Here is a 27,939-nt window from a genome sequence, read left to right as displayed (position 1 = left end):
GTGGCCTGACAAACTTTCAAGGGAAAAATGAAGAAAACACAAAAGGCAAGAGATAGAAGCTGTATGTATTTATATTCACATAAGATAGATGTATTGTGTCAATACCAATAGAAACTTGAGAGAGGGTGGGGTCAAGAATGTATATATATATATATATATATTGTAAAGGAAGATCATATCCCTTTCATTCGTGGCCTGACAAACTTGCCGCCTCTTCGAAGTCTGAACAAGCAAAAGCATTAACGAGATTCTTTTTTAAATAATAACCAAAACACCCAAACCTTAAAAAGCTAGTTACATCCTCCAGATGGCATGTGCAAATAAAAGAACCGTCGTTCCATATCGTGGCATGTTCTAGTCTTGATGCAGCATGGGAAGAAACTGTATCGGCCATTCCACTGGGAATTTGCTGTTAAAGAACATCACCCGTGTAAACCTATACACAAAATCTTAAAAACAGTTGAGCGTCCTTTTACCCCTGTAACTTGCTTTTCGGGTTTCTTTTTTGGGGTTGATGGTTCAGCTAAACTTGGCAGGTATCAAGCCAAACCAGGCATAGGCATGGGAGAACATCAGCACCCAGGTCCCACAATTGATGACTGGTCCTCAGTATTTACAGCCACTTCAACATCCGGCTTGACTGGTTTGGCCTCTGTGGGGACTGGAAGTTTTATCTTTGGCGACAGCCTCTTGACTTCTTCTGTTGTGTAGATGAAAATTTTCCTCACCATGCTGCAGAACTCACTGCAATAAACAGATCGAGGAAAATATTACCAGGTTTTAGACATAAGGTTGGATTTTAGCTTTTTAAGAAATTTCATAGGGTTTTTAATACCACAATCTGCAATATGTTAAGGATCATCATTACAGTTTTATCTGCAAATGCTATTGCCTGTAGAGTTTTCATGAACCAGCATATAAGTATTAAAGTTATCGTGAATGAGCCAACTTCAAAACTCCTTTCTTGATATTTACAGACATTTTCCATTTGTTTGTGCTTCATTGTTACAAGCAAATTGATGCACATCAGTCCCATCATACAACAATCTCCGCAAAAACAAAGCATGTGGCAGAATACTATGGAAGCGAATTCAACCTTGGCAAATATGATGACAACATGCACTTGATGCCATTCAAATCTAGTAGAATTCAACAGAGATCAAACATTGGAACAGACATGTAACTACTGAAACAGACCACTGATATCCCCCCAAAATAAACCTGCTATCAAAGAGCAAATTTAGCCGACTGGTAGCAAGTAACTCAATCTATAATCCTGACAGAATTTTTTGCCTCAAACGTCAACCTCAACATACCAAGTTGAAACCCTCAAGGAATACTGAATAAAGAGTCGGACATATAAATCTCCTTGAGTTTCTCTTGGTTTTTGTACTGTTATAACTTTTTTGTGAGGTAAGATTAGTTTTTATTAAAGATCAAGAAAAAAGCAACAAAAACATTATTGAAGTATGCAGGGTATATACTTAAAAAATGCCTAATGAAAGAAAGAAGAGAGATGAACAAAAAAAATCCTGGAAGCTAAAGCTAGAAAAACACAGGTGGGCTGCCATCCAATGGTAGAGTAAATTAAAAAAATGAAACCCTTAGTTCTTGAATTATGTCATCTTCAAAACTTTGATCATTTCTTCTGAAGACAGAGCAAAAGCATTTAGAACATGAGCTAAATGCTCAATTGAAGTTCAAATCCATTCTTCATGTTGAAAGACAAATAAAAATATAGGCATAGTTTGCCTGGAGAGAGAGAGAGAGAGAGAGAACCGAGATGATGAAAATTCAGAGAATGAGTCAAAGGAACTTACTGCCATGGATCATCCCCAACCATCATCATGTCATCTTCATCATCAGTATACACAACCTGCCATTTCTGTGTAGATCCACAAAGTTCACCTTTAATGTCAAACATCTCCTCAAGTTTCCTGAGCAGATCCTCATATTGGTCAAATCGCGTCAAATCAACAGCCCTCCCAACAGCAATCCCTTGCATGTGAACCTGGAAAGGACAAATATATCGGATATTCCCAACTAGTACCAGCAGGCCCTTATGAACAACACAAAGGTGTATTTGCATTCAAATGATTCAAATCTTCAATTCAGATGAAAATATCTGTTTTTTAATTAAAAAATGCCTGGAGGACATTTCATATCACAAGTGCAGAGAGAGAAAGAAGGGAGAATAAGCAAAAGAGTTGGTCAAAACTCTAAAACAACTAGTCTTCTCACATGAAACATGACACCCCAAAGAGAGGTTTATGTAAAAGCTCCAACGAGTCTGTCACTCTCTCCCCTATCACTCATTGCATAGCATGTTTTCTGAAGAAATAGCTTAATATCTTGTCACAAACTTTTGCTTTTAATTGCAATGTTAGACTTGTCAGAATGGGTTTCTCAAAGTTGGCTTTGCATTGAAGCCAAGGTACTGGAATTCTTAGCAGTGGGGGATCTCACAGGTTGTCCAACCAACTCTAAACTCACTAGCTTTTTAGATGTTAAATATTTTCTCTTCTTTTTGTTGCTAGTTTGGCATATCCTTTGCACACTAGCGTTGTACCCTTCTGTGCTATTAATAAGATTGCATTATTTATTGAAAAAATAAAAAACTCACTCATAGCATTCGGCATTTAGGAAACTATCCCACAGTCAAACCTTAATAGAGAGAGAGAGAGAATCTGTAAAACCAAAAATCTGTAGCAAATCTTTTTTTTTTATAAGTAATAATCTGTAGTAAATCTTGTTCAACTGATAAAATTTATTAACTACAGAACAAAAGATTATAAAAAGCACATGAAACTACCTTTGTGCAGCTTCGAATTTGCCTGCTTTGTGACTCCTGAGGCGATCTCAAGCATGATTTCTCAGCATCACAACTAACTGAAGGAACATCAGATCGATTTGGTTCAGAGTGCTGGTCCGATTCAGCATCTAAATATGGTTCATCCCCCGCTGTTCTGGACATTGTAACGACTGGCAAAGCTTCTTCCATGTTACAATTGTCCAGAAGCTGAATCCCAAAGAGCCTGCAGCCATTCCCAGTTCCCTGTCTCTTTTCACCTGATTCTTTGTTAACCACGGGTGAAAAGGACTCTGTTACGGCTTCCACTCCATGAGACCAATATACTGAGTTGCTAGAAACTGCAGCCACAGAGTTGTTACAACTGAAGCTGAAAGAGTTTCCTTTAGTAGCAGAGTTGAAATTAGGTGATGGATAAAAGTCTCGCCCACGCTGTGGCTCACAATACGAGAAAGCAGGAGATTCGAGTGGGGATTTCCACAAACCTGATTCACAGAATCAAGTAACTTTAATCAAAATCAACAAGCAGCATTGACATTTAGAATTTCTATATGGAAAACTGTCCTACCAATTGTAGATATATCTGGTGTTGGTGAAGGTAAAACAGGTGGCCGTGTTCGCTTGTTCCTTTGTGCGGATTGGGAGCTTGGAGTTGCATTTGCTACAAGTGGTTCCAATTCCCATGGAGAAACTCTCTCGGGACGCAAAATTGATGAGGGTTCATCCCACTGAACCTGAAATATGATACCATTTGCAATTAGATAATTTTTATTTTTTTTAAGTATGAGAATTAAAAATGGTATAAAAATTTACAAATGCACCCAATCAGTCCTTCAGATAATCAACACTCGAATTGAGATGGAAAATAATCAAATTGAAGACATCATCTCAGGAAGTAAGAAATCTTTTTTTTAGTTAAGTATAAATGGAAGAAAGGAATCTGATTTCAGGTGTTTAATCAATTACTTCCATGGGATGCCCACGACTTCAGATGCTTTAAACACATTCTTGGACCAAACCAACATAATGAGTATCTCAAGAAAAAAAAAATTGACCTTTAATGATCGCCACTCAGAATCAGCCCATCCAGATGAATTATTATCTTCAATGCCAACAATTGTGCCACTGAACCTGTAATTTGATATAGACAGGTGATGCATCATACACCTCCGAAAGGAACACAAAATCAAACTAGAAAAACAATATACCTTCTTTCAGGAACTTCCTCGCCCTCAAATCTCATCCGAAACCTCATCCCCACAGATAGCTTGTGGCTCCGGGCTTCAAGGTACTTGTTGAGACTTACAATGAACTCGGATCGGCTTGTTCTGACAAAAAAAAAAAAAACACTAGTTCAGTAAACTTAATTTTCTCAACAATGAAAAGCACAATACCATGTAAATCCATGGACATTTAAAAAAAATTATTTGCTTCTCAAGGCAAAAAGAAACAGCTCCAAAATCTTTAAAATGTTGGCCTATCAAACTTCATCTCAAATTTCAAAAGGAAATCAGGGAAAAAGTGAAGCACGTACAGAAAATTATCTAATGACTTTCTAAAGCTAAGAACAACTCACGAAAACCTTTACTTCTCCATTTTATTTTAAGGCCCACACTAACAATTAACATTGCACAGCACCAGTTTCATGAAAAAGGAGATTAATGTTTTTTATAAGTAAACAATTGTATTAATAAGAATACGCATAGCCCAAGTACACAAGGGGGTATACAAGAGGTAACACCTATTTAGGAAGAAGAAATGGAAACAAGAAAATCTCTCTTCTCAAACAAATTAGTGCAATAAATTCATCACTCTCCAGAGGAATCAGGTTAGGTCAGCACAAAATAAGCAACACTAATTTCAAAGCATAACAAAGTTCAATAAAGCGCCTGAAATGCCATTGTACAAAAAATCTTATATCAGGATATTCTGAAGCGAGTCCATCAAGATTCAGCATTGTTATTCTCTCATCAATATGCACACACAATGAAAGGATGTTTCGAAAATCCAAACCTTTCACACGTAGAAATCATAATGGTGGACAAAATTTGATATATTAGTTGAGCATATATATTCAATTTTTCGATAAGAGCGGCATCTAATGCATACTTTTCATTCTGTTTCTTTCATATATGAGAGTTTTAACCGTTTAAATGGCTTAAATTTTGACAAAAAGAAATCCCATAGAGCATAGAGCATTCCACATATAAGCCTATATAAATTTTTTAAGTAAAAGATTATATTAATAAGAATAGGCATAGCCCAAGTACACAAGGAGGTATACAAGAGGTATATATGCCTATATAATTTATAGACAAAAAAATAATTTATAGATACATATACATTCTTACATGGTTTTTTTTACGTGTAGATCATAAACACAGTTTTCTCACTATATTCTTGAAAAATACTCATGAGAAAACCAGAAGATATTTTTTTTTATCAATGAGAAAGCCTGAAGATATATGAAATGCACAATAACAGTCATTTCAAATTAAAGAGATGACATAAACCTTGGCTTGTAGAAGACAGAAAAGAGTGTTTTAGTTGCTATTGCATGAGATGCAGTCGCCAGAACCCCAAGATGCATGCTGTGACTAGATATAACAGAAGATGGCATATTTCTTAGCTGTCTCATAAGTCTCCTTACTCCAACACGCAGCTCACCATTTTCACCCCTGGGAATTGATAAAAAATGGCACGATCATTGATGAGAACAAAATAACAAGAGTGAAAACATTACTATTTTCAAGTAGAACATAGCTCACCTCAGGAATATAAATGCATCACCAGCTACTAGTTTTTTTGAACTAACAAAGACACTCCATCCGGTTGTCAGCAAGTGGCGCCTTGGTTGCCCTACAATCAATGTTTTTCTATCATTATCCTCATAATAGGGAAGCTCCATGGTATTGGGGACTCAAAATCAGACCCACAAAATTAAGACAGCAAAATATATATATATTTTTTTATAAGTAATTAAGACAGCAAAATTTAAAGGAATCGTCATCTCAATATCAACATGAGAAGGATGTGAAATAAATGTGCCAGAGCAATGAAAGCAGAACTCCTAAACAAAACATTTTGATCCCAAAACCCTGTGAAAGAAATCATGCGAGAAAGAAAAATAAATGCCACAAAGCTCTGTGTGTGTGTGTGTGAGAGAGAGAGAGACCAAGTCGAAGACTCGAAATATTACATCCAACAAACCACATACTAAATGACTAACTTGGACTGTGATACCCACATACTGAATGGTGAGTATAGGTGGGTGTATGGGATCCTATGTTACTCTTTATAATGTTTCTAATTTCTAATGGACTCCAATGAAATATGGCCCATTTGGAATGTGGCGCATATGTGGCTTGGGTGGAACGTTACAAATGAAAACTCCATTTTCATTTGTAACAAAACCTTTTCATTTGCAGTGCCGCAAAGGAAGGCCCAAGCCACAGCTGGGTCATATTCTAAAAAGACTAGTCAATTGTACAATTGGAACCCATTGGAAACATTAAAAAGAGTAAGAACTTCTCTCTCCCAAGCAATATAGGATATCATACACCACCTATAATACTCAGCACTCAGTATGGGATATCACACAGACATATTCTAATGAAAGACCATCTAAGATATAAAGTTCACCAAGATTCCCAACCTCCTCCAAGACCTATACTCTATTAACCTCTTTATTAAGCAACAACAGAGTACTACCGACAAGGTAGATCAAACCCCCTCTCCCCACCCCAACCCCCACCCCCCAAAAAAAGGAAGTGCCCAAAAGAAGGTGGAAACTGCAGGTACCTTGAAATGTTCCACAAGCATCTTTACCTTGTTAACTGTACAATTGGAACCCATCGGAAACATCAAAAAGAGTAAGAACTTCTCTCTCCAAAATAATGTGGAATCTCATATACCACCTATACTCACTACTCGGTATGGGGTATCACATGGACTTATTTTAATGAAAGACCACCTGAGATATAAAGTTCACCAATTAAATTCCCAATCTCCTCCAAGACCTCTATGACCAAAAAACCACATAGCACTACTGACAAGGTAGAGATCAAACCCCCTCTCCCCACCCCCCCAAAAAAAGTACCCAAGAGAAAGTGGAAACTGCAGGTACCCTGAAATGTTCCACAAGCATCTTTTTTCTTTTGATGAGTAAGGATAAAATTTTATCAAAAGGAAATATCCATGGCCCAAGTACACAAGAAGTATACACGGAATACACCTATAGGGACTAGAAATGGATACAAGCAAATTGTGGAAACCATCCCAAATCCTAGTTACAATCAATAACCGAAGCCCAATAAAAAAGAGTATTAAGAAGAATCTTTTCAGCTCATCCAAAGAACGCTCCTGGTCTTCAAAAGACCTACCATTCCTCTCCATCCAAAGGCACCACATAATACAATGAGGAATAATTTTTCAAACTGCAAGCACATGTATATTACCCTGAAGACCCTTCCAACACCAAACAACTCTGCTACCTTTCTAAGCATAACCCATGTCACTTTGGTCTGATTGAAGATATTTTCCCACGAGGACTTGGCCACCTCACAATGCAACAATAGCAACAATAAATGGTCCATTGAATCGCCTTTTTTTTCTTTTATTTTATCGATAAACAATAATTTTATTGATCGTGAAATAGACAAAATCCCAAGTATACCGGACATATACAAGAGCGTAGCCTATGCATGCTAGTTTAGCGATACAAGAAGTCATGAAAAGACATGCCATTAAAATCAGGTACAAGCAACCAATGAAGTAAAAATATTGAAAAATAGACTTCCAAGCTCATCCATTGACCACTCTCAATCTTCAAAACTTCTTGCCCTCCTCTACGTCCAAATACACCACCATAGACATATTGGGGCCATCTTCCACACTGATTCCACTTTTCCTTCCATAAATAACACTAATCCAGGGTACAAAAACCACATTTCCTCATATTGTCAATTGTGATGATTTTCCCGTGGGAAAATTTTTAATCTCTCAAAAAAATTCATCTAATCAGTTGCCCAAGGGCTTGTTTGGGAAGTGAGCTGATCTCATCTCATATCAAACTTTCTCATAATTTCATTCTCAAATATCACTCAAACACAACACTTTCAATTTCAAATCTTCAATTTTTTCATCTAATCATTACAATTTTTCCAAAATTTCAAACAAAATACAAAAAATAAAACAACTTTTTCAAATCTCAAAATAAAAATTATATTCTAAGAATATTTTAACCTTATAATATTTTTATTCAATTTTTTTTCTCCTTTCCCAAAATCCAATAAAACAGCTTAACTCAAATAATTTCACTATTATTCACAAATCATTTCACTATTGTTCACAGAATTCTCATATCATCTCACTTCCCAAACAAGCCCCAAGTTTCCATGAAAAAAAATAAAAACCACAAAAAAGAAAAAAATCTTCCCAAACAATTTTGAATGGCCCCACCACTTCCACAAAACCGGAAAAAAAAAAATCATTGAAAAAAATAGGTAAACAAAAACTTTATCAATAAATATTCAGTAGGCCTAGCCCAAGTACACGAGACGTAAACAAGAGTAGGCCTAGAAATAGAAATGGATAAAACGAAATCATGAAGACTTAGGTTGCGTTTGGATAGTGAGGTATTCTGAGGTGCCCATTGAAATCTTAACTATTGCCCATAAAAAAACAAAAAAAAAATCTCAATAAATGATGATATTATCAGCAAGATCTTAAAAGAAAAAAAATTGAGCAATAAAAAGTATATTTCAGGGTTGAATTTCCAGTAATATTCCAGGTAATTCTATTACTAGTTAGGTGTTCCTCTTGTATACTACCTATATACTTGGGCTACGTCTTAAGAGTTTTAATAAAATCTTTGACTACGCATTAAAAAAAATAACATTCTAGGAAATTGCATGCAATAATACCAAAGTAAAAGAAAAATGCTTTGCTGTGTAGAAAAAAACTACCAAGACAACTCAAACAATAAAGAATTAAAAATACAAGCCTTGAAGCATAAAGAGACTACAACATTCCATTCTAAGCAGCTAGTGCACAATCTGCAGCTATCACCAAGGGCAATCAGTGTAAAAAATTGTGAATATTGTGAACCTCGAAAAATGTGCCGAAAATGCCATTCATTTCCATGCAAATCAGTTGCAACTAATTCCTGCCATGGTGGCTGCTGGGTCATATCCTGAACAGACAACATTGAAAATTAGGCACAAGGAACATAACTGGATAAAGGTGGTTAAGGACCATCAAGTATCTCATTTAGACTTGAATGATAATTTAAAATTTTGAAGCTAACCAACGGTGGCAGACAATCATCCGCATGCCTCCGAAGAACTGAAAATCCCCCATGCGTGCTCGTGTCAGAAGCAGTAAGTGTCTTGCAAAATGAATGGACAGTGCACCTAGGAGGATCTGGGAGCGGAGGATCTGGGCTTGTAATCTCACTTTGCTGATGCAGAGGGATAAAGAAAGATGAGGCCAGCATAACAAAAAAAGCCAAAGGGACGAAAATTGAATGAATTATAAAAAATAAATAAAAAAAGAGTTGGAGAAACCTCACATCTGCCTCAGGTAACAAAGTGATCTGTGCATAGACCTCGTCTGTCTCGGGCTCAGCCTACACTCAAGGTAAAGGTACTTATAACAATCATAGGAAAATTCCGATTTCCCAAATGCATGAAAAACAAGCAGAAGTAAGATCAATATGAGTGAGGATAATGACAATAATGGCATGCTCACCCGAAGCTGGACATTGACAACTTTACAGAGAATTTTAGATGGGAGGTTGAATGAAGGCATATGCTGCTCTGAACCCTGATGCATAGAAGCTTCAAGCTGTAAAAGAGGAAGATACATGTTATGAAGGGAGATAGAAACAAAAAGACAATATTTTTCAGGAAAAAAAAAAAAAAAAAGCCACAGTAACAGATAGTGGCTTGTAAAATAATTTAAAGAGTAGGAACCCATGCCTTCAAATTAATTTTACGAATCAAGAAATGAAAGCACCAACAGAAAAAAATGAATGAATGAATTCTGTGCATAACAAAGTCCTGAAAACTGACAATGAGATACTCCAAAGACCAGTCACCACATTATGCGAATGTTATACTAAAATTAAATTTTAGTAAAATTTGTCTAATAAATTTTTTTTACCATATATGCATGAAAAATACAATTGGCCAGGATCTAAATAACCTAAAATTGAGCTTATATTGGCCCTTGACATAGTTTCATCCCTATAACACCATAATCCAAAACAACAATCGAATGTTCCCTTATATCAACAATATGACCAAATGCTGAACTTGAAAATACCTGTTCCATATGACCTTGGGGAAAGTAATAAACCCGCTCCCCTTCCCAAGGAAGTGTGACAAGGGGGCCAGCACAAGCATGCCATAATTCCTTGTATAAGGCATCATTTGGAATCACTAGAAATAACCAAAGACACGTGCTTTAAGAATTGTTATCCCAATCCAAGAACGCTTGCAAATTAGAGAGAGAAGCATGAAAAATTTACAGTATAATACGACAATAATGTGGAAAATATGATGCAAACTGCATGTTACCATGATTTGTATCTGTGTACATGATTTCCATCACATGAAGTTATCAGATAATACTGAAAGGTTTCGGTCCATCCAACCCAACTCAAACCACATAAAATTCAAATAAACTCCCACATTAAGCTCCACCAATGAGCATATTAGAGATCATTTTTAAAGCCAATTTATTGCAAATAATTTATTGCATATTGGAGATTATGTCCACCAATGAACAATTTATTGCAAATAATACTATGATTATCATTCCAAAGTGTTCGTTAATCTCTAAACAAGTCAATTTTTTTACAATGTCTTGGATGTAAAAATCATATTCATCTTCCTACATGACCGCAATTAGGTTGATTTTTAAAATATATAACATATCATATTCACATTTTTACTCCACATGATATATTTGTTAAGATTCTCATTCACATGTCCTGGCTCACACGTTGACCATTTGTACCAAATGTAAAGATGACTCGACAAACTTTTGACGGTTCGCTGACACAAATTTGTTTCTGAGCCGCAATTTAGGTTGGATTTATTCATGTGTAAATCTACACGTGAAACGTTCTGCCTGGGGAGTACAATTGCAAAATATAACTTGAATGCTATGTTCTAAACATTTTCCATTCACTTTTATAAAGAGATTCTTCACGTAACTTCTCTTATCCCAATAAATAATTGGAAAAAAATGTGTTTTTTTCAGTAATAAGTATTCCCATTTAATTATTCCACATAAAAAATAAAATAAAATCAACAGTTAGGAAACACAAACAATGATCAACCAAAAACCTCACAATCCTGTTTTAGTTGCTGATATATTTAGTCGTTACACCCCAAGAGAAAAGGGTAAATATAACAAATTCCATTCAAAATATTATTTCAGAGAGGGAGGGGTGGGGGAATACCTGTCATATCTATTATAAGAAAGCATCATTTTGCAAATGCAAGTTAGTTAATAGCATAAAAGGAATATGGAAATATCATATTAAGCTAGTCAACAGTTCCTCCTAGTTATAGTTTTACAACAAATCATGTACAATAGCCACCATGTAAAAGAACAAATAACTCAAACCTGCACGGGGGCTGCCAGAGGAATGATTCACCGCAAATGCCATTAGAGACCCACACAAATCTTCAGCTGAGAACTATATATATAAAAACCTGTGTTCAAAGATTGTTGCAAACCAGAAAATAATGACAGCATGAATTAATTTTCTAACCGAGTAAAACAAACACATTGATCATCACGCATTTATTATCAGCCTCATTATTGGTTGTGTCGGAGTCATGGTATTAAATCCTAATTACTCAACTCTCTCTGCCAGTCCAGCTCTGCTGCGTCTCTCAAAATAGAGCACCATAATGAAAGCACAAAAGAGGTTGGGTTTTCAACTTTCGAAGTCGTTTTCTCAAGGAAAAATAGCACTCAATCTTCAGCCAAATATGCACCGAACCTTACTCGGAGAACATTCCGGCAAGCAAAAAAAGAAACTTGCCGTAAGAAGATCCATAACCTTTTCAACCAACAGATTTCATAGAAAGTTTCGTCACATGAAAAAAAAGTAGAATAAAATGAAATATGTAAGTGAGTAATTGAATGCCATGTCTGGTTGGTGGAAAGCTGAGGGAGAAAAAGGAAAAACGGCAATTAAGTGCGTCTCGAAATTCCGCCACAATTACGGATCCAAGAAAGAAAACGACTACCGCTTGGAGTGACGTTTGATCTGACTCTCGAGTTTCACCCAAAAAAGAGACCAAATTGAGTAACAAATTCCATTTTCTGTCGATTCAATCCATATTTCTCCCCAAACCAAACAGCGTCCCCAACCCCGATCTCGCAGATTCCAGCACACACACAAAGGAAAACCTAGGTACCAGTGCAGACGAGACACGCCGAAGGAAACGAAGCGGATAGCCAGATTAATAAAAGAAAATATAAGACTAAAGCAATATAGAGAGTGAGTATTACCTGAGAGTTTTTATCTCTCCTCCGGTTGGTACAAGAGTATAATGGAAAGCAAATCGGTAAGGGCTACAGACAGAGAGATAGAGGTGTGACGAAGGAGAAGAACAAGGGATCGATAAGGTAGGTGTTTGGTTGAAGCCGACACCACACGGACCCTCTTTGTAAATTGTTTGCCTCTTTTTCAGTTCTCTTTCTCACGCGCGCGCGCACATACTCTCTCTCTCTCGTTTTTGGTTTTACTGTGTACATAAGTTCTCCCTCTTCCAATGGACGGACGCGGACTGGCTTTTTTACACTTTTTTTATATATAAAAGAAGAAGTAAGAAAAGGAATTATGAGTAGAGAACAGCGACCCAGTCAGTGCTGGCTCCTGTATCCCCTACAACCTACACCCGCTGTCCCATTTTCAGACTCAATTATTAAATTATTCACTTTTTTATTTTAATAACCATTATCATAAGTCTAAATTCATCTCATTCTATTTTATTTAATAATTATAATTTTTTAAAATTTTTAAATAAAATATAATAAATAATTTAACTTTTTAAATTTCAAAACAAAAATAATATATTAATAATTCTTTACTCAACATTTAATTTTCATCTAATCTCAACTCATTTTTTAATCTTTTCTAATTTATTTATTTTTCTTAATTTATTTATTTATAACTCATTTTTTATTAATTCCATTTTATTTTAAAAAAATTTATTTATAGTTATAATTTTATTTATGTAAATTATACGTGCTAATGTGTCAATCGTTACAAATTTTAAATTTAAATTTAAAAAAATAATAAAATAAAACTGCTACTCCGTATATATAATAATGTGAATACGTAAATATAGCACTATTCTATTTTTATTATTGAGTTTTACTATACACCATCTCTACGTATCATTTCTACATGCCACGTTTAATTTTTTTTTATTATTTTTTGTTTTATTCTTCGTAGACCCACTGATTTGTCTCCTTCGTGCCTTTTATTCACTAAAACGCTATCAAAGTCTTTATGCTTATAATGATTATCAAGTCTACCTCCTCCTCCTCCTCCTTTTATGGTCAAAAGATAAGCGACCATTTGAATACTTAAATATTTTAGTATAAATAGTTTAAGTTAAGATATTTTATTAAATTTTAATAAATGATAGATAAATAATTGGATAAAAATATTATTAAGTTAAAAACTTATTTGAATATAGTTTTTAAATATAATTTTTATTTTAAAATTTAAGAAAGTAGTATTGTTTTTTGTATTGAGTAATATTATATTCCATATTCTTATCTTATTTTCATCATTTTATTGAGTAAATTTAAAAAAATTATCCAATAATAATAAATATGTCACATTTTACATAGTAAGATGACAGTAAGATGGTAATGTGATGTATACAATTTTTTTTTTTATATTTTGTGTGAGAGTTTAAAAAAGCTATAATGACTAAATAATGATTAGATAACAATTTTAAAAATTTGAAATTAAAAATATTTGTATTTTAATTGTGTTTAAATGTTGAAATAAGTTGAGACAATTTGTGAAACCAAACGAAGCATTCATTTTAAATATTCAATTTGTTCATCTAATTATTACTTAATTATTACAATTTTCCGCTGAGATCCTTTTGACCAATTGACAATACTTTGATTTCTCACTAAGAAAACCAATGATGAAAAAAAATAATAAAAAAAAAATTTCTCAAACTTCCAAATAAAACACAAAAAATAATTCAATTTTTTCAAATTATAAAACAAAAACTATATTATAACAATATTTTAACTTTTATAATATTTGTTATTCAATTTTTTCTTTCACATTTTTCAAAATTTCATAAAACATTTTAACTCAAATCATTTCACTATTATTCACATATTTATAATTTCATCTTATCTCATATGTGTAACCAAACGAGACTAAAGGTATATTATTCTTTACTTTATTATTACTTTTTACCTACTTTTATACTATTTATTACTTTTCACCTACTTTTTACTACTATTCAATATTTTATTATTACTTTTTTACTACTATTCACAAACATTCTCAACACTTCTCACTAACCAAACCTACCCTAAGGCTACGTTTAGATGTTGAAGTGATTTGAGTTGAATTGAGTTAATATGATAAAATATTATTAGAATATTATTTTTTAATATTATTATTATTTTAAGATTTGAAAAAATGTAATTATTTATTATATTTTGTGTTGAAATTTTAAAAAATTATAATGATGAGTTGAAATGAGTTGATGATCCAAACGAAATCTAAGTATTTTGTATTTGAGTGATGTTTGAGAATAAAATATCTGAAAACAATTGTGTTGCCAAATGGATTATAAGTTTTTATGGATTTATTCACATTGGATCAAAATGAAATATCGATTAAGGTCTGGATAAATAGTGAAATAAGATGAGATGATCTGTGAATAATAGTTAAATGATTTGTGAATATGAGTAAAACCGTTTGAGTTAATATGTTTTATGGGGTTTTGAAAAAAAATTGAATATAAATATTATAAAATTTAAATATTATTATAATATAAAATTTTAATATTATTAATATTTTAGTATTTGTAAAAGTTAAATTTATTTTGTGTTTTGTTTTGAATTAGTTTGAGAAAACTGTAATGATTAGATAAATAAGTTGAAGATTTTAAATTAAACAATACTTATATTTGTGGTGTTTAGATATTGAGATGATCTTATTATTCAAACCAGACCTAAAAAAAATATAAATGTTTTCTTCGATTCTCTAGCAAATAAAAAATATATATTTTCTTTTAAATTCACTTGATCAATGACTGACAGAATCTCACCCACACGCATGATATTAACCGAGCTCAAATTTTTCTGGTCCGGTCTGACCCAGGTGTTCGGTTTCGGGTTCATATATATATACAAAAAAAAAAAAAAAAGTCTTCAGCCTTAAGTAAAAGAAATATTAGATTTTTTTTTTGTTTTACATGCATTTAATTAAAAAGAAAAGGTAATTACATGTTTCTAGTTTTATTATTTTTTACATAAAATTCAGTTTCCTGTTTTAATAGATTTTATCATTATAGGCAATGTTGAATGCATTAGTATTATGATTTTTAACATGATTTCTTGAAAAAGCTTTAATAAAATATATGCTTTTATATATATATAAAAAAATTATTTTCAAAATTCTTTCCTTAAAAAAATATAATAAAATATAAGCTTCTATATACAAAAAAAATGGTTTTCAATATTATTTTGTATAGCAAAAATTTGAATAACATGTAGGCTTTTGTAAAAAAATAAAAAATAAAATCCAGGTAGAACCCGGAACCCATATTTTTTATTTCAAAAAACCGTTTTCACGTGGCTTAAGTTTGAGATCCGGGTGAACAATCATATTATTTTATACATTTATTTTATTTATTTTTTAAATATTTAAAACAACATGATTTGATTATATGACTATTTCATTATTCATATTCTTTGATAGTCAATTCCTCTATTAAACCTTTCCGACCATAACTAATTTATTACCTCCTCATATGAACCTCGAAGCATCATTCTTTATCAATTCAATCTATGTTTGTGTTATTGTCATTTCACGGTTCTTTCGTTGGTCATATATTTCACGTATTCGTGTCAATGTTATTATCACTATATCCGTCATTATCAATGTCTAGCTCTTCGATTCTTGATTTTATACTACAACAACCTATGTTTTTATCGTATATTTGATTTAAATATCCAGGTTAGGTTAAGAGTATGTTTGGCAAGTGAGAGTACCTCAAGTATTCTCACTACTATTCTTTATTTTATTATTATTTTTTATTTATTTTTCTACTATTCATTATTTTTTACCTACTTTTTACTACTATTCAATATTTTATTATTACTTTTTTATTACTATTCACAAACATTCTCAACACTTCTCACTACCCAAACGTACCCTAAGTATCAACTCAATAATTAGGTGAACCTACGTGAACATAGTTTCCCGATTTATCGGGGTGATAATAAAATCCTAATATGTGGGTTAAGATATCTTTGATTCAAAATCTTTATACTAATTTGAATACGTCATTTGTGTGCGTGCTTTGCCATTTTGTAGATTAGCTATTTCAGTACTACTTCTAAGTTCTAACTACTAAAATGTTGGGATTTTCATATATGTTTCTTTATGCATTAGCTATACGTTTATATGATAATTAAAATTGGATCTGTATATTTTGATTTGAAATTTATAATTATTTATACCCCTAACCCTAAGTTCAATACCCTAATTTGCATGCTGGATTTAAAATGACAATTTCATCGTTTTGTTTTGTTCTACGCTGGAGTTATATGGCCTCACAATCTAATTTGGGCTTGGTACAAGATCAATATTTTTCTAGTATTATTATTATTTTTAATTCAAACACAGAGGATGGGATTGGGACAATAGAAAACTAGCCCATATAGTATGCATAATATTCTCAATTAGAGGCTAGAAAGAAAAATATACTTGCAAACTCATATTTTTACACGTTAAAACACTCACACTAGTGATACGAACGATGTGAAAATCCGACACAGTCAACTGATAAACAATAATTTGAGAGCTTTAGGCTCATTTTGGTTTTACAATAGTATCAATCCATTTCTTTTCATTCCAATATCTAAATATTATTTAAATATAAATACTTTTTAATTTATTAATTTTTTTATCTAATCATTAATTAATCATTATAATTTTTATAAACTTAAAATAAAACATAAAAAATAATTTAATTTTTTTAAATAACAAAATAAAAATAATATTTTATCAACATTTTAATTTTATAATATTTTAATATTTTAATTTTTTAAAATTTTATAAAACATATTAATTCTAACTATTTAATTATTATTTACAAATTATCTATTTATATATTTTTCGTTCCATCCGTATAACCAGACATTAGAATAAGAGTAATAATAAATGAATAAATATATATAGAAGTTACGAACATTTATTTTATACACATGATATGGTATCATATAAATCACACATCTCTTCAAATAAATATTAAAAAAAATTAACTAAAAATAATCATACAGTAAATATAAAATATACATTATTATAATAACACTTCTCTCTTATAATAAATACTATAATAATAATAGTTGTTGGCAGTTTCTTTCAGAACAAGATGCGCACTTTAATTGCGGGTGACTCGGGAAAAAAAAGGGAATGAATCGGATGATTTTGTTTCGAGTGTCTATTTGTCAGCCATTGTTGCTTCAGATGCTCTTTGAAAAGTGGCGCCTTTGCTTTCCATTCAAAACCTTCTTTAGAGAGCGATAGAGAGCCTAAAAACCCTAAGTGGTGTCCGAGACAGAGAAAGAGACGATGATACTGAGGACTCCGCCACCGAAGAAGCAACGGTCCGAAACGAGGGATCCGGGCAGCTTGTTGGCCGCCGCGTCAGACCTGCCTCTCGTTATCTACGAGGATCCTGCTTCAGCGGCGCCCCCTCCCCAGTCCTCCTCGGGCGAACACTTGCTCTGCACCTACCAATGTCGCCAAATGGTGACAATACCCATTTTTCTCCTTCAAGTCCATTCCGAATCATCGATCTCGCATTACTTTACCTCTCATATTTTTCTATTTTCTCTAATTCTAGTATATACATGTTGAGATTTTCAGCTAGAAGGCTACACGTTTTGGTGGACCTTTTTTTTTTTAAGATTACTTGTTTTTGTATTCATGTATGTCTGTACGCGCACATTTTTGTGTGTGTCTATAGTAAAAGTTCGATTGGGATAATTTAATCTAGCTGATATTCTCTTATTTTTTTTCCTTTTTTGAGAGAAAAATTATTTCACGTGTTATAACGCCGGAGGTCTTAACTTAACCAGCTTGGGTGTATATTGTATGCCGTATTCCGATTCTTCAAGATCAGCAATGGCTCACGCAATTGGGTTACAGACTTATTGCTCTTGTTATTGTAGGTTAAATCGGATTTCTTTGATGCCTTAAGCTGTGCAGAGAAGCAAGTTGACGACTACCAGTCCAGATCGAAGGCTTTGGAGGAGAATTTTAGCAAAGTTGGTAAGTTGAAGAAATCTTCCACTATATTTCTCAACATATTTTTACTTTGAAACCTGCATTTCCTAAAAAAAGTTGACCTAGTTGATTGCCTCAATTAAATTCTATTAGTTTTCGCGTTTCTTAAATTTTCACGTAGTGCTCCAGACTTCCATATGGTTTTATTTCTATTTTTTATTTTCTTGTTTCAAGTACTGATCTCATAGTGCTCGAGAGGCTAGTAATATTAGGAAGAGGATAGCAAATATAATAATTTGTTTGGATTGATGTTTTCTAATTTATCATTATATGCTGTAACCTGAGTCCTGAGCAAATGCTTTATGAGTTTAATGGTATGACTTGCAGGCTTCTTTTTCATTTTTTTTTAAATAGATATCATTGTATGCACCATTGAAATTCTTTGACTTGTCATTGAGAATTTGATGCAAGCTTCTCCATGCTTGCACGCACGCACATGTGAATACATGCATTCATACATAGATGTGCGTGTGTGTGTGTATGTGGGATTGGTGTAAACTTCTATCCCCTAATTCATTTACGATCCTAATAGAAGCTGAGAGGAAGCAAATTTTAGATCGATTCCTGTATTCAGAACAAGAACTTGCTGCTGCAAAAGGGCGTGAACAGGCACTGCAACAACAGCTTTTGAAAGAGGTGAATGATTTTCAGGAGCGATTTAAAAAACAAATACAATCACATAGCGAACTTGAGGTATCCATGTTCTCTTTTACTAGCCTAATATCATGCGATGAATTGATGAATCATTTTGGTTTCATGTGGTTTTATTTTCTTGTCTCAAAGAATAAAAGTTATAGTTTAATACCTTGGGTTGATTATAGGAAGGTGGTGAATGCCAAATGGGACCCCGCATTATTTGGGATGGAGAAATTCTTGCAATTTATAATGATTCCAAGAGTTCCAATTGTAATAGTGATTGAATACACTAAACTAGCATGCACAGATGATGCTTTAGTATATGTCCCGTATACTTGGTCCTTTGTCTATTTTATGATCAATAAAAATTTTTTTACCGATAAAAAAACAATGATCGAATACTTTTGAAGAATATAACCCCTAGGGGTTGGCTCAAGTGGTAAAGGCCTTGGGCTTGGGGGTATGCTCCCCCAGATCTAAGGTTCAAATCCCCGTGGGTGCAAAATGTCTCTAGGGGTTATTGGACTGGGGGATTTTCCCAATGAATTACTCGAGGTGCACTTGCGGGAAACTCCTTGCCGAAGGCCTGTGCACCCCCGGGATTAGTCGGGACGTTGTTCTTGGACATATTGTGCCAAATAAATTTTTTTTTTTTGGAGAATATACCTAGATGTGACTTGAGTTGTTGCAAATGGCATAAGAGACAATCTCAAGCACAACTGTGCAATTTGAGATGTGTCACTTATGATGAAATGACATGACAAAAGATGTTAGGGATTTTAAGGTAGGGATTTCAATACCTCTAATTGAGTATAGGGAGGTTGTAAATTGGATCCCACATTGTTTGGGAAGGAGAAACTTTTGCCCTTTATAACAATTCCAAGGGCTCTTATCAACTACGACGCTAAGGGTGGTAGCTCTACTAGAAGGAAGTATAAAGGGAGGGTATTGTGAAGACGAGAATCAAGGTGTTGGGGTTGGTGTTTGGGTAGAGTTTTAGTTCTACGGGAAACAAGGGGTTGGGGTCGGGTCTGGTGTATTTTGGGTTGTTTTTTTTATGGGATTGAGTCATTTTGGGCAATGTGTTTTCTTGTATACATTCAGTGTACTTGGTTTCTTCTTTTGATACATATAATATTTTTACTTATAAAAAAAAAAAAAAAATTCCAAGGGCTCTAGTCTAAATATTGATTGGTTCTTTTGAAATATAGACCTAGATGTAGTTTGAGTTTTCTTTGGATTGTTATATCTAGTCCACTAATTACCATGATAATTGTTTGTTTCATTTGTTGGCGTGAAGGCTAATATTACTAAATTTAAATCCATATCCTAACTATTCAAATCTTTCTGCAAATGGCTATATATACTTATGTGTTCTTTGATTTTTTGGTTCATTCTAGCTTCAAGGACAAACTTCTTCTAGCATGAAAATCTACCCCACAATGGGGAAATTTCATTATTTGATTAGAGAGTGAATCTTATTACTAGCACATGTGAGTGCAACCCACATACTTTTCCATTGGTTCATGCCCGTGGAAAAGAATGCTAACCTTGAAGGAGCATTGTTCCTCCATTTGCTTTTCCATGGGCATGGACCTCCACCTTGAGGGTTGAGCACATTGTAGAAAGATTTAACCTTGAAGGACTGGTTCTTTTCAAGGAATCCAACAAATTTTATCCTCCCCCTCCTTTTACCCTTGCAAAATATACTCGGTGAAATATTGATGAGAGCCGCCAACTCCAATCATGAGCTAATGTGATAAAGAGTAACGTTCTCTTCTTGTCTGTTGTTAGAAAACTGCATATGGTGGTGTATGTTTATGATGGTTCCAATATGGATGATGGTTCTAGTATGTTGGTAACTCTTAGATTGCATCAATATGGAAGATGGTTCCAATATTTTTATGGTGGTGTATTCGAAAGAAGAGGAATGAAAGAAATTTTGAAGATCAGGAGAGGTAAATGGATGAGCTTAAAAATTTATTTTGCAATACTTTATTCTATTGGTCGATTGTAATTGATTTTCATGGCATTACTTTTAATGAATTCCTTGTTTCACTAAACTAGCACGCTTAGGTGTTGCTCTTGAGGCATAAGTTCCTTAGGTTGAGTGAGATATTTTTTGCCATTTGCTTTGTATGCTGGTTTGAAAATGTCAAGCACACTTTCTCATCGATGATGATCTTTGGTGCTTAACTACGAGATTATCATGGCCTTTTCAAAACATATTCTCATAGAATTTAAAGTTTTTGAATTAATAGAGGAAGGTAGGTGATGGATTCTCATAATAGAGAGAAGTTGGAAGGTTACGAAAGCGTTAGTCCTGGAAATGTCCATAGTGAACTGGTTCACTGGAGCTCTTGAGGCATGTTTGATTGGCGATAATGAGTTCTTTGCAACCTATCAGGATGGTAACAAAAGTTACATTGCCCAGCGATGCTCCAATTAGTGGAGTATGGCAATGGTGGTCGACATAATTTCGTTTTCATACCAAAAGACATGGAGGGGAAAGGGTGGAACAAAATGGTGGTTGCGTTGCGGGAAGCATACGGAAGCTGGGGGAAGGGGAGAAAGGTTGGGTTGTTAAGGACTCAAACCTCAACCCAGCAACTATCGACAAACACTCTGCCTAAGTCTTACGCAGAGGTGGTTCGGTCACTAGAGCTTGCTACCAATAGTCACGAAGTTCGGGGAGATGCAACAACAACACATAGGGTGGAGGGCAATTTTGGGATTTTGAAAGCTTTTGGGATTTTGAAAGCAAAGGAGACAGACTTTGAGGGAGAAGGAAGGAGACGTGTGCCGCTTGCTCAAGTTTGAAAAAATAGCACTGAAATGGCAAGAAGCTCTCTGACAGAGAGGACACACTAAGAGGGAGGAAGATCTTTCCCTTCTTAAACAAGATTTGCTACAATTAAAACTTGGTCGATATTATGATTAAGAGGGTGGAGAATGGATTGGGCCTGGGATCGAGCCCATCACCTTCAGGTTTCAACAAAAGTTGTCTAAGTAAAATCAGAGTGGGCCAGAAGAAGAGGCGCTACACTCAGGTTGAGAAAGGGAAAGCCCAAGCCCAGCCCAGCCCAAAAGCTAGTGGGCTAAACGCCCGAGGACTCCTGAAATGGGCCAAGTGATTATTATTGGCAACGACATGCCGCCCTCATCCAAGCACCGACCGACGACACACAAAACCACCGACGGGTGACAGTGAACTGGTGGGTGAAGCCCTGAACGATGGGTCACCGAAGATCTCAAAGTTTGTAGTCGAGACAGTAGATCTTAGAGGTACGGGTGGCTCGCGGTTAACGAAAAAAGGCCAAAAGCTGCCTATGACAACCCATAACCCATTGCTGGGAGTAGGCAAGGTGGTGGGTGGGCCAATGGTCGACAGTGCCTATGACACTGTCGGTGGAGATAGAAGCCTGTAAAAGGGGCTCTCGGACAGAGGAAGAGGCTTAGAATGAGCCAACGACCCTTCCTATCACATTTGGAAGCCCTACAATTGCGTTGCTTGCATGAGAGCCTCAAAGGAACATTGAGATTCCGATGGAGAACAATTCTGAGAGATTAGGTGTAAAGGATTCCCAAACTGAGATTGGCACCTTGGTTTTATTCAAGCCAGGAGCTTATGAAAACAAGGGGGAGTCTTTGAACACAATTCGAAGCAGGAACATTGGTGTTGATTATCATTGGGATGAGCTGATTCCTTTGAATTCAATGCCACCGCTGAAAGAACAGATACTAGCATCAGCTTGGGTTCTACGTAAGCCAAGGAGATTCAATTGTTTGTTGGACTTCCATGTATTGGTTATGAAGATCAGTTCTTGGCCATACTTGCTGCCATCGAAGATCAATTCAGCCATGAAGAGCCAATCCGCCAAGAAAAGGGAAAGGGAATTAAAGCGACTTACATGTTTGGTAAACTACTAAGGAAGTGCAAGTCGTGGTGGAATGAAGGGTAGGGCAAAATCAGTGTTTTTTTGAAGCTCAAGAATCCAAGATAGTCTCGTGGAATGTCAGGGGGTTGAATGAGTTAGAGAAGCGCACCAAAGTACGAAATCAGCTTCGTGGTTGGAAAGTCGATGTTGTATGTCTACAAGAGACAAAACTAGCATTCATCTCCCGTAGCATTATACGGAGTTTGTGGAATTGTTGTCATGTGGGGTGGTTGCATTTGCCTTCTAAGGGGGCTTCGAGAGGCATCTTGTTAATGGGGATAAAAGGGTGCTAGAAAAGTTGCATGGGTGTGTGAGGCAATATACGATGACTACTTGTTTCAAGAATGTGGAAGATAGTTACCAATGGTCCTTCATTGGTGTTTATGGTCCCAACTCTAATACCGCGAGAAGGGGCTTGTGGGATGAATTGGCTGGTCTTTGTAGCTTTTGGAGCCTTCCTTTGTGTACTGAAGGAGATTTTAATGTTACTCACTTCCTAAGAGAACGACTAGGAGGCCCTAGCTCTAGCTTAGCAATGCAGGATTTTTTTGAATTTATTTGTGAGCAAGAACTGCTGGATATTCCTCTTTGCCAATACTTGATAGATTCCTTATTTCGCCTGATTGGGAAGCACATTTTCTGGACCTAATCCAAAAACGGCTTCTACGAATATGTTCGGATCACTTCCCCATTGTTATTGATTGTGGAGGCATCCAGAGCGGGAAAATATATTTTAAGTTTGAGAACATGTGGCTGAATTCAGAAGGCTTCATTGAGCAAGTTAGACAATGGTGATCATCCTATCTCATATAGGGAAACCCGAGCTATGTGTTGGGCTGTAAGCTAAGGGCTCTCAAGGTGGACTTGAAAAAGTGGAATGAGCATATTTTCGGGAATGTGGAATATAAATAAAAGTCCCTCTTCAACGAACTACAGAGTTTAGAGGAAATGGAGGAGGAGAGGGGGCTCTTAGAAGAAGAAAAGGTTCACAAAAAGCATCTCATCTTGGATATTGAAAGGTTGGCTTTAATGGAAGAGATTTCATGGAGACAAAAATCGAGGGCTCTATGGTTAAAATATGGGGATAAGCACCAATACTATACAACATTGCACAAAGAAAGGCGGCTACAGTAGCATAGCTTATGGATATCTCTAGTGGCTCTCCCTAATGAAATATTATTTTCCTTAGAGCTGCCCAAGATTGGGAAATCGGCACCTTTATAAATTTCTTCAATTTTGTGTACAATTGTAGAGTGATTGGAGGAGCGGATAAGATGATGTGGTCCCCATCCAAGATGGGGAAATTTACTGTACAGTCGTACTATAAGTCTCTTATGACACACTCTACAAGAACATTCCTATGGAAGAACATATGGAAGACTAAGGCCCCCCCAAAAGCTTCTTTTTTTATGTGGACAACTTTGTTAGGGGAGATTCTCACCTTAGATAATCTACGGAAACGCCGATTCATTGTATTGGATTGGTATTACATGTGTAAGAGAAATGGTGAGTCCGTGGATCCCCGATTATTGCATTGTGATGTAGCCAAGAGCTTATGGAACGATACCTTTGCGAGAGTGGGACTCTTTTGAGTAATGTTAAGAAGGGTTGTTGACTTTTTGGCCAGTTGGCAAGGCATCCGGGGTAACTCTCAAATTTTAGCTGTGTGGAAGATGATACTGATCTGCCTATGGTGGTGCATATGGATGGAGAGGAACGGTCGGAGTTTTGAGGATCGTGAATAGACAATGGATGAGCTTAGAATTTTTTTTCTTCACACTTATTCTATTGGTCGATTGTAATAGACTTTAATGGCATGAACGTACATGATTTTCTTGTAGCTTTAGACAGTCATGCCTAGGTGTGGCTCTTGTATATGTTCATTCTTATTTACTGATAAAAAAAGGTGTTGCTCTTGTATATGTCCTGTATACTTGGACTTTTGCCTATTCTTATAATCAATAAAGTCATGTTTACCGACCAACAAGAAAAAATTAAAATTGCGTATCTTTTGCTACCAAAGCCTCCTTACAACTAGAAATGCTGAATAAAACCTAGAACACATCTACACAAAGAGCCTTCGCGTTCCTATTCAACGGGGCTATTAGAGAAGCAGCTTCCTCCGCACAAACATTATTTCAAATTTGGCTTTTACACAACCAATCGCTATATAGCCTCCCTATTTGTGTACCCTCAAAGTCATTTGCCCAAGAGAGCTTTGTATTGCATGGTTAAATTTTTGACAATAAGTTGGACACCAAATTGCCCCTTAAGGATGACGTGCCACTTTGAGCTTTTTGAATTAACTGCATGTCCAATAAAAGAACCTCTTGTTTATTGAACTGCTTTTACAGTTTATCAATGGTTTTGCTGTCAGAGCCCCTTCTTATAAAGGAGGAAAAACCAAGCAAGGCCTCATTTGGCAGTGCTGTTTGTGACATTTTTTTACTATGTAAGATTAGTTTTATTAATAATGAAGAAAAGAAACCTCTAGGGGTTGACTCAAGTGGTAAAGGCCTTGGTCTTGGTTGTATGCTCCCTCCAGGTCTAAGGTTCGAATCCTCTTGGGTGCAAACAATTTCTAGGAGTTATCGGACAAGAGGATTTTTCCCTTGAATTACCCTAGGTGTACTTGCGGGAAACTTCTTGCTGAGGGCTTGTGCCCCCTCGGGATTAGTTGGGACAATGTTCTCGGACATCCGACGCCAATAAAAAAAAAAAAAAAAAAAAAATCAAGAAAAGAAACATAGGCATCATAGAATGACTTTACTTCAAACACCCATTGCTTGGATATGCTCAAATGTAGCTTGTCCGCACCTCCAATTCTTGCCGAGGGCCTGATGTTTGATTTTAATCATGAGTGGCATCTCCAAATTAATCAATAAAGCTTGTTTATTCTGTGATCTTGGTTGCTGGAGAACTCTGTGAAAACAGATAAATTCTTGTATGGTTGAAATTTGTGTTTATATTATGTTGTGCATGCTTGATGCTATGTGGGATGTGAGATGATGTGATCTTTTCCAAATTTGGATCTTAGGTAAAGCTCCGCAATGAAATGAATCTTCGCTTGAAGGCTGATGCTTCGACAGCTTCAGCTGAAGAGAAAGCAAGTACTTTCGAGAGAAAACTGAGCAATCTTTCCGAAAGCATAGAGAAGGAGAAAAAACGTCTCCACAATGAGATTGAATTGCTGAAAAGAGATTCAAAACTTTCTGTTTCTAGAATAAGTGCAGATGTGAGTAGATATATACGTCAATCTAATTTTCATGTGCAGCGTATGCAATCTACTGTTGTTTAATTTGCCTAATTTTGCTGTTCAAAGCTTGAAAGGATGGAATGCAGAGCTATCAATGCTGAGGAAGAATCAGGCCTTTTAAAAGAGCAACTGGAAGATCTTAAGAAGCAACTCACTGAGGTTCTTAGCTCTTGTTCATTTGTTGATTCTTGGAGCTTACATACAATTTCTTTGTCCAACCATATATCTGATATTCATTACTTTATATCCCCTTATGATGCCAACACTCTTTAGGTTGTCGTTATACCATACCTCTGTTTCTTGGATTTAGCTTTTGATGCCTTATCTTTGAATGTCTCTTCCAAAAGAAGTAAAAGAGAACTGTCCTGCTTGGTGTTGGTTTTGAATTTTTGCTTGTATCAACTTGAATTAATAACAAGTAATTTTTCTAACAACCGTCTTAGACTTATTGACTAATAATACCCTCACTTGATCAATTCATTTTCTAAATGGAAGTTATTGTGTTTATTTTTCCAGTGCATGCATCAGAAGAGTGCAGTGGAGAAGAAATTATCAAGCTTCACATTTCAAGAAGCTTCTTCTACTGATAGTAATATTTTGGTGAAACATTTGCAAGAAGAGCTTAGGAACTACGTAAGTTTGGTTGATCATTCTTTATTACCACATATTTACCCCCTTCATGTTACAATGAATGTTCCTTGTAAGGTGACTTGCCATCCGCAAAGTTGATCCTTGCAATGATTTACCTCATTTAAGTGCTGATACATACAGATGCATATACAGAATAAGATTTTTGCTGTCATCTACCATTTAAATTCGACTATTTTATTCCTGGTGGAGAATTCCATTGCTAGCAGTGTAGCCAGAGAAGGTACTTTTTGTGCTTTTGGCCTGCAGCAAGTACTAGTAGTCTGTCTCTTTTTCTTGAGCCCCTATAAACTTAGGCTATGTCTTGTTGACACTTTCTTTTTTTAATAAGTAATTGTAAGTTTTATTGACAATAGCAATAGGCATAGCTCAAGTACACGGGTTGTATACAAGAGAAACACCTAGTTATAATTTTTTTTGATAAGTTTGCCTTGCTATAATTTGAAACTGATACAAGGAAATGGTGACTTTAACTCAAGACACTGATATTTAATACCATCTTTAGTACTTGACACAAAAGAAAACCTATATTGTATATTTTTTTTAGCCATTCATGTGCTGATTACCATTGGATGCAGATGCAAAAAGGCTTTAATTTAAACCCTGCATATAAGTTTTGCTGTTGCTCTTAGCATTCATCTCCTAAAGGCATGGGAATGTCGCACTGTCTTCTTTATTTTTGAAAAAAAGATACTTTAATTGGGTTGCCTTATTTTATCTTTGTTTATTTAATTTACATTCTTTTGTCATCATATTGTTTTATGAGCCCTTTCCTCACTGTTCTTTATTTATTTGCTTTGACTATGATTAGGAATCCGAAGTCAGAGAGGCAAGGAAGTTGAGATCATCTCGTGAAAACATTGAGTTATTGAAGGAGAAATTATTGGAAGAGAAGGGCCGCAGAGAGAGGGCAGAGGGAGAGTTATCTAAATTACATGAATTCCAGATGAGTATGAAGAAGCTGGAGGATGAATTGTCATCTTGGAAGTTGATGATCAAAGAAATTCCTGGTGTGTCATGTTCCGAGGATATACCAGTTAAATTTGCAGCATTACAAAAGTGA

The 27,939-nt window shown here is 35.0% G+C and overlaps 2 protein-coding genes across 4 annotated transcripts; one reads left to right on the top strand and one right to left on the bottom strand.

The window, feature by feature from the left end:
• Positions 1–51: 51 nt before the first annotated feature.
• Positions 52–12,618, bottom strand: LOC108988903 (auxin response factor 1). Of its 3 annotated transcripts, none has more exons than XM_018962291.2 (15): positions 12,344–12,618; positions 11,447–11,519; positions 10,136–10,251; positions 9,560–9,655; positions 9,381–9,437; positions 9,117–9,269; positions 8,918–9,002; positions 5,578–5,668; positions 5,323–5,487; positions 4,018–4,137; positions 3,865–3,940; positions 3,378–3,543; positions 2,813–3,294; positions 1,821–2,011; positions 52–744 (listed from the first exon to the last, which is right to left on the bottom strand). In XM_018962291.2, exons 2-15 carry the CDS (start codon positions 11,487–11,489, stop codon positions 573–575), a joined length of 2,013 nt encoding a protein of 670 aa, XP_018817836.1. In that variant the 5' UTR covers positions 11,490–11,519; positions 12,344–12,618; the 3' UTR covers positions 52–572. The 3 variants fall into 3 exon arrangements, with proteins under 3 accessions (XP_018817836.1, XP_018817835.1, XP_035540480.1); XM_018962290.2 differs by having other exon boundaries at positions 11,447–11,535; positions 12,344–12,543; XM_035684587.1 differs by lacking the exon at positions 12,344–12,618 and adding an exon at positions 12,079–12,258.
• A 4,867-nt stretch (positions 12,619–17,485) lies between these two features.
• LOC118344156 (mitotic spindle checkpoint protein MAD1-like) lies at positions 17,486–27,939 on the top strand. The gene is made up of 7 exons (XM_035684065.1): positions 17,486–17,861; positions 18,284–18,383; positions 18,931–19,091; positions 26,010–26,207; positions 26,295–26,387; positions 26,745–26,861; positions 27,688–27,939. The coding sequence occupies exons 1-7, from the start codon at positions 17,682–17,684 to the stop codon at positions 27,937–27,939; spliced, it is 1,101 nt and encodes a 366-aa protein (XP_035539958.1). The 5' UTR covers positions 17,486–17,681.

This window comes from Juglans regia, chromosome 13 (assembly GCF_001411555.2).
Source record: "Juglans regia cultivar Chandler chromosome 13, Walnut 2.0, whole genome shotgun sequence".
Classification (NCBI taxonomy): domain Eukaryota; kingdom Viridiplantae; phylum Streptophyta; class Magnoliopsida; order Fagales; family Juglandaceae; genus Juglans; species Juglans regia.
This window is presented reverse-complemented; position numbering and strand designations above follow the sequence as displayed.